The sequence below is a fragment of the Salmo trutta genome, chromosome 21, assembly GCF_901001165.1.
Source record: "Salmo trutta chromosome 21, fSalTru1.1, whole genome shotgun sequence".
In the NCBI taxonomy this organism is placed as follows: Eukaryota; Metazoa; Chordata; class Actinopteri; order Salmoniformes; family Salmonidae; genus Salmo; species Salmo trutta.
The window spans coordinates 13518627-13526716 of record NC_042977.1 but is presented as its reverse complement, the minus strand read 5'-3'; the positions used below and the strand labels follow the sequence as shown (position 1 = coordinate 13526716).

The 8090-nt window shown below is 41.2% G+C and overlaps 1 protein-coding gene across 2 annotated transcripts; it reads left to right on the top strand.

The window, feature by feature from the left end:
• Window positions 1-521: 521 nt before the first annotated feature.
• LOC115156728 (MARVEL domain-containing protein 2) lies at window positions 522-7218 on the top strand. Of its 2 annotated transcripts, none has more exons than XM_029704362.1 (6): window positions 522-680; window positions 1344-2565; window positions 4176-4333; window positions 4571-4742; window positions 5053-5103; window positions 5429-7218. In XM_029704362.1, exons 2-6 carry the CDS (start codon window positions 1432-1434, stop codon window positions 5543-5545), a joined length of 1632 nt encoding a protein of 543 aa, XP_029560222.1. In that variant the 5' UTR covers window positions 522-680; window positions 1344-1431; the 3' UTR covers window positions 5546-7218. The 2 variants fall into 2 exon arrangements, with proteins under 2 accessions (XP_029560222.1, XP_029560221.1); XM_029704361.1 differs by having other exon boundaries at window positions 4125-4333.
• Window positions 7219-8090: the final 872 nt, after the last annotated feature.

The following is an 8090-nucleotide window of genomic DNA, read 5'->3' as shown; positions in this document are numbered from 1 at the left end:
AAGCCTTTTTATACAGTACATGACTGAGGAAACAGAGGCAGGAGAGGCAGGAACATGGCTGCTGGGTTGTGCTCTCAGAACTGGAGTATGGTGCCCTCTAGTGCCAGACTTGGCTCTGTTTAGATTATGATAATATAATAGAATTATAGATAATGGAATAAGCTATTTTGCAGATCTTAGATAGTGGTTGTAATGTGATTAATACCATTTGATTGATATCAAACTGAGGGGATGCCCCTGATAAATGTTTAACATGTATTTTGTATTACCAGAGATAACCTTTTCAGAATAAATGCAATTCTTTCATAGGGAAATGTGAAGTCTGTTCTCTTCTTAAACACATTCGAAACACCTGTTGAAGTAAAATACACTGAGCGTCAGAGAAGTTTGGGAAGCTCTAGCTTTTGAATGTAAATATTTAAAGCTGTTCTCCCACAGAAATTAGCCTAGCGGTGCCAGCCAATCAGCAGCATTAACAGATGGCTGTTCAGGTTTAATGTTTAAGCTCTGCTTCCCTCTCAGCTCAACAGCCTGCGATAACAAAACTGAGTCACCAGAGAAGGTTTGGCTGGGTCTGCTGTAGAGGCATCCATTTTGAGAAGGGTTTTTGCCTCACAGCACTCAAATGTCTGCTAAACTCACAACTGGCCAGTGTGGAGCTTGCCATTAGCCAAAACAAGGTAAGCTGCCTACATTTTAAAGGACATTTTTAACTTCCACATTACATTATATAAATCAGATTTTCACTGTAAAGAAAATCCTCAAGGGATTTATTTAAGACTTTATTTGAAGGTTTTATGTTGACAGTTATAAGTTGATCATTTGTGTAGACGTTAAGCCTAAGTGTACATTTATTGTGAAGGAGCCAAAGGTCAGTTTTAAGTCTCTTCTGTCTTGTGTGTTGAGTAGCCGACTGAAAAATTCAGGGTTTGGACCAGAAAGTCATTTGGTTTTCTCCTTTTTTGAGTTGTGAGCGACTTTGACTGCGCAATGTCATAAATTAGTTTTCCTCAGACCCCTGTGAGAGGCTATTGTATGCTGCTTTCCTAACGCTGTAAAGAAAAAAAGTGTTTCACAAACATTCCACCATGGTCATTTTCTTTCTTAAGATCAAAGATTCTTAGGGAGTACTATTTACAGCTGACCTATAACTTATCTGTGCTACATCATAAAGGGGAGTGAGTAGAAAATGATGTCATATAGGATTAATTGGTCGAAAAGTTTGTCAATATCAACCATTATTACAAGCAAAAAAATACACAGCACACGTATTCAAAAATGCTATATCCTTATTACGATAGGCCTAACCCTGTTGTGTTTTTGCTCCTCTTTGATTCACACAGTTCCTCTACGACAAGAAATGATATTTTTCTTCCATCCCTCAATGATTAACTAAACCCAGAGCCCCCTTACTGTATATCAGCCCGTAGTATGAAAAGCTGGAATAAGATATTCAAGAGAGGAGACCCGGAGAGTGTGGATGGGAACTCCTCTTTGAAGAAAAACTCCTTGAAGAATGCCCCGCTAGATCTAACACCTCAGAGGGCCTTAGATGACGACCTTTCAGATGACGCAAACTCCACTGCCCACTCATCCAGCACTCCCCCATATGTACAAGGAGTGGGGGGTGGTGGGGACGAGGGGACCCTTAAGGACAGGTTGAGAACTCTCCTCCCCCAATCATGGGGCAGTATTCTCCAGAAATGGAGCAATGGGGATGCTGACTCTAACCTGGGCTCCACAGGGGTCAAGATTGTGCCCAATGGGACCAGGGTGAGTCCACCTGTCAGTCCCATACTGGAGAGGAGGTACTGGGACACTCAGGACTCACTGGGGACCTCCAGCAAGAGTTCCCATAGGCCCTTGTTGAAGGACGTTCCTATAGACAATGACCTACTCCATTATCTTCCAGAGGATTCAGAGCTGACCAGTATCCATCCAGCTGAGTACTATGCTGAGAAAGTGGAGGTCTACAAGCTGAAATACTCCTATATGAAATCATGGCCTGGGTTACTGAGACTCCTGGCTGGGTTTGAGCTTCTCTTTGGGGGTATGGTCCTCGCCTGTGTCTGTGCCTACATCCATAAGGACAGTGAGTGGTCGAACGCCTATGGACTGTACAATGGTGCGTATAACAATGGATATGGCACATCGGGGAAGTCCTATAATGGACCTATGACTCTATTCGTGATAGCGGTGGTTGGGTTGGTGTGGATTGTAACCATCCTCCTACTGGTAATCGGGCTGACTATGTACTACCGCACCATCCTCCTGGACTCACCCTGGTGGCCTCTCACTGAAGGCGTCATCAACGTCGCCCTGTTCCTCCTCTACATGGCTGCTGGTATCGTGTACCTGAACGATCTCAACCGTGGGGGTTTGTGTTACATGACTATAGGCATTAACCCCATAATGTCCAGCCTGTGTCGGGTGGACGGGGGCCAGATGGCTGGCACGGCTTTCATCTTCATCAACATGCTGATGTACCTCATCAGCTTCCTGGTATGTCTGAAGATGTGGAGACACGAGGCCACCCGCAGGGAGATGGAGTTCTTTGAGAACCAGGTGGGTGGTTGGATTTTTAAATCCCAGTGCTCACTGATCCTTTATCATCTTTTTTTTATTTTGGGGGGGTTGTCATTTAGCAGACACACATCTCACCATTCAAGTGAGGTAAATTTAGTGTATTAATCTACTGTCTAGTGTATTCATCTAATTTGACACTCTCTACGTTGCCCTTTCCTCTGGCTGAGGTATGACACTTATTACTGCAAGAACCTGACTCATGGTATTTCTCTTGCCCATTGGCATCTGGAAGTTGTTGTGGGAATGGTGTCAGATCAATCAGCACTTAGAGGTCATGGAATGTACCGTTACGACTGGGAATGAGCCAACAATGCCTTGGGTCTCAAAACAACAGCAGTGAAACTACTCATGTAGATACGTATGGGGACACCATTGTTTCATATAGCAGTGCAGCTGGCTGTTACAGCCCAAGTTTTTTACTGTTTTTAAATAGTCCAGCGTATCAGTTCTCGCAGCAACCAACTATAGGTAAAAAACAACAGAGATAATGTATTAATAAGATAAGCACGGGCGGAAGGTGAGGAGCAAAAACAGCAATTGCATCATTCAGCTGAGCAAATGTAACCAAATAAGCTTAGTTTGCCAACTGAAGACAACATATAGGAACAATATAATTCTTGACCATACGTGTTGCATCTCTGGAGGGAGACCGTTAAAATTATTTATTTAGATAAAGCAGAACAATGTCATACAGTTACATACATAACTTCACACAGTTGCAGTTACTGTAGAGCAGGGATGGGGGTGGGGGCCACAAAAAATCTGAACTCATCATGAGGGGCCGAAGTGGCTCGAGGGTCTGAGGACCCACATGTGCAGTTTACAGCTAGTTTCCTGCAATTCTACACATTTTGCCATGGGGTGGAGATTATAGAAGGCTGCTGAGGGGAGGACGGCTCATAATAATGGCTGGAACGGAGCAAATGGAATGGCATCAAACACATGGAAACCATGTGCTTGATGTATTTGATACCATTCCACTCCAATTCCGCTCCAGTCATTACCACGAGCCCGTTCTCTCCAATTAAGGTGCCACCAACCTCCTGTGGTGGAGATTTCTTTTTTCTCGCAGTTTTTAATATGATATAATCTGAGTGAGAGTGACTATAACAAAATCAATGGGGGTCCGCCGGTCAGTAATTCAACCATGATTACTACAAGTTTAGATAGCTGGCTAGACTAATTTACCAATCTAAAAAATGTTAGCTGACATGGCTAATTGAGTGGCTGTCAGTCAGTGACTGACATAACAAGAGAAAAACTGCTGATGTGCAACAACATTTCGCAATTTAACCTTTTGAATTGTACTATTCTAACTCTCAACTGTAACCCAACTGAATTCCTTTTTTAATATCCTCGGGCCTACAAAAGGGGTCAGCGGGCTGCCAGTTGCCCATCCCTACTGTAGAGTGATCGCGTAAGAATGAGACAGGTTGCTTTCACTCTTTCAGCACAGTGTACATGTGTCATTGGATGCTCTGGTAGCTAATATACTTTGAGTTGCTGCATGATACCTTATGCTTCAACTTTGGCTTCAGGAGCATCTGAGGCCCATCCCTGTGGCTCAGACCAAATCTCCCAATCCGCAGACCAAGAGGATTGTGTTTGAAGATGAGATGGACAGCTCAGTGAGGGCAACCAAACTCCTCCACATCACAGATTTTCAGCAAGAGGAGCCAGGTGGCCGGAACAGAGCCATCCCCACAGGGTATGCCCAGAAGCCCAGAGTCATCGCAGATTATGTCATGTGAGTGAGGGGACCTATGCCTAATATCCTGAGACAGATTTTGAGCAAGGATGTTAGGCTCTCACTTAAGCTGAGGTGCATACGGAGAGACAGACTCAAATGTTATTAGTGACTTTTAAAATGACAGAGCTCTCATATTTTGTGTAAATGTATTAAGCTAGGTGTAATAATGGTATGGCAGGTAATAATACATTAGCATTATCTAACATAGTCTTGTGTCTTGTCTTATTCCTTAAGGAAGTATCCAGAAATCTCCTCTTTGGAGGATAGGGAGAAATACAAAGCTGTCTTCAACGACCAGTATCAGGAGTACAAGGACCTTCACAAAGACATCAGTGACACCCTCAGGAAGTTCAGAGAGCTGGATGCCATGATGGGTAAACTCCTCAAAGATGGCAACAGTCATGAGGTGAGTGGTTTCATCTATCACTTTAAATCTGGGCCTGAGGCTTGATGGTGCTTTTTCGATCTCACTATGATAAGATACACCACGATAACATTCCTCTGTCTGGAAATGTAACTGCACTTCTCAATATAAGTTGCATTTTTGTTATCTCATCGTCACGGCCACTGATCAATAAGAGGTATGTTACATTCCATGTTCTGAACAAAGGCTTTCACTAAAAATAGCATGTGACGTCTGGGTGATACTATTTTTAAACATAAATATCTGTCATCCTTTTAACCAATTGAATTGTGGGTGTTTGTTCTGTCTGTAGGAGCAGAAGAGAATCCAGCTGATTTTGAAGAAGTACGAGCAAAAAAAGAGTGTAAGTGATGGGCAGAGGTCCCTAGCATTCCTCTCACGTTTCCTCGCTCACGCTGAAACAATTTCAAAAATCATTCAGCAATCATTTTCACATTTAACTGAGATTTATTAGAATTGTTACTGTTGTGTAAACACCCAGGTAATATTATCTTTTTCAATAAAACTGCCCATTCATGCGAATAATATTGCTGCCACTTTGAAATGAGGCCTCTGGAAATTGTAATTTACCACATCTACATTACAAACAAAATCTGGGGCTATGAGAGAAAGAGGTGGAGTGATGGAGCTGCCGTCAAAACGATGTGTGTTTCTGTGTGACTTCACAGGACCCAGCCTTCCTGGAGAAGAAGGAACGATGTGACTATCTTAAAGCTAAATTAAGCCACATCAAGAACAGGATCCGCAATTTCGACCAAGACACCATGGCAAAGTGTCGGACGTGAAGAAATAGCGCGTTCACGGAGGGAACAAAAGGGCCATTATTATTCTGTTCCTGTCACGTCTTCTCTGTGAGACTGTTATTTCAGCACTAATTGTGTTTTTGGTGTGTTACTTAAGTAGGTTTCAGTAAATGGCTGTACAAATCAGTAAACTGTGTTGTTACATTATAGCCTGCAACATTTTTTGTGCTTACTGTAAAGATGACTTTCCCACAAATATTGTGTGTGAGTTTCAGTCATGAAGTGAATGAACTCATAAACTCATAAACGGAGCGCAGTTGTGTACATACCTTTGGACTTTTGTGAAGAATGCTAACAGGGTCAATTCCCGTTGCATCGACAAACATTGCATTTACACTTGTAGGCCTACAGGGCAATACACTATGACATCCTTGGAGAGTTTTTCATATGTAATTTAAAATATGAAATGTTAAAAGGGCGGTCGAGTACCGGCAATCAATTTGAAGCTGTAACACAGTAGGCTAATGACATGCCCCAGCTAGCACATTTGGTTCCTTGGAAGTTGTGGGAATGTATGTTTTTGGTTTCACATTGGTTGTGGAGACGAAGCCATACGTTTCCTGACCTGTTAAACTGAACATTTAAAATCCCTGAGAACAGAAGTGACAATTTAGTCTGTTCTGGGAATGTTTACTTTTAGGTTGCAGGGAGGTTCTCAGAACGTTTTACCCTTGTCCTTGAATGTTTTCCTATGAGGTTTTATTAACGCTCTGATAATGGAAATTATAGGTTAACTGGAGGGTTTTAATTAACTTCCTTAAAACTTTCACTGAATGTTTCAATAAGACTTTTAATAACACTACTAGCTTATTTTGTGTTAACTTTTTTGAACTCCAAGCACAAATAAGACACATGGAAATGTATTTCCTTAGGCATTAATCGTGCAAATACATTTATTTTTTATTGTGACACAGCATCAGTGAGATCCAAACCTATAATCTTTTGTTCTCGATCCTTGGAATAAGTCCACTAAGTCACCAGGATGGAGATAGCGTGTCATGTTTTTTTTTTACACATAAAAGGCTGTTCCTTTTAGTTTATTCAAACAGACCCTATTTCAAAGGAAACAAGCACTCATTAAGATCAGGTGTGGCCAATTAGTGGGGACGGGCAACACACCTGAACACACTGAACAAGATAGAGGATAGAGTTTTGTTGCTGCTGAGAACGGAATATATATGTTTTTAAATAACATTCTTAGAACATTCTCTGAACGTTACTAAAGTTTTATTGTGTTTTTTATGGAACGTTTTCTTAACGTTCTCTGAACAATTTGAGAACATAACTTTAAATAGAACCATGTGGAAACCTGTAGAAAATGTTATGCTGCCGTACTAAAATTCCCACAGAAGAATTGTTTTTCTTAATATTCTCTGAACTATTTGAGAATTTTCCCAATGTCAAACCAGTTGGAGAACATTCCTAGAACATTACCAACATTTAATGTTTGACATTTTAGGAAAGGTTATGTTAAAGAAATAAGTAATATGTTAATTTGTATCTTAGTTGGTAGAGCATAGCACTTCTAATGCCAGGGTAGTGGGTTCGATTCCCAGGACCACCCATACGCAAAATGAATGCACGCATGAGTGTAAGTCGCTTAGGATAAATGCATCTGCTAAATGGCTTATATTATTAATAAAATATCAAGAAAATAAAGTTTGTTTGTCAAGTTCCTTAAATGTGCTAAGAATGTTCCAAAGCCAAGCAACTATCCTGCACCATTCCCAGAAATTTGGGGGAAGGTTGTATGCAAAATAACTATAGGACAACCACGCTCTCACCAAGCTCTAAGAAACATATGGTTCTCAGAACGTTATGTGCTAGCTGGGGCAATAAGAATTGATGTATAAACATTTATTTGAGCAAATTTCTTTGTTTTGTGTTGAATAAAAATGTAATAATGTCAAGAGTTATGCAGCTAGCCTATACAGCAGGTGCAAATTACAAAATCTTCCAGAAGTGTCATATCTCTTCCACCTTTCCATTTATCTCCACATTTTGAAGGAGAGAGCGATCGTTTTGGAGCAGCCACAAGAGAAGGTAGGGTGCACATTCTTGTAGTTACGACTTGTAACGCCGTTATGTGATGACTCCAAAGCCAACATTACGGCTTGGCTAATGGAAAACGCCACCATATAATTTTTCAACTAGCCTGGTCTTGGAGATACTTTGTTCATTCTCGATTTGGTGAAAAAAGTGTATCTATAAATGTCCGTGTCCAGTTGCAGATGATTCTACAAAAAAACGAGAAAATTGCTAAATATATTAAATCCATGTTTTGTACCACGTGAGGAGGTTCCTCACCATCTTAGCTACTGCACATGACACAGCTAGCATTTCCGAGCATCTTTGCAGGAACTAGTCGTTTCGATGTGATGAGGCCTCGGATATGTGGATTTAATGTTTTTCTGAATATTCCCTCTTTTTTTGGAGTACCACCTCCAACTGCACACAGACATTTATAAGACACAAGTTTATTCCAAACAGGGACACAAAGAAAGTATCGCCAAGTTTAAAGGTCAGC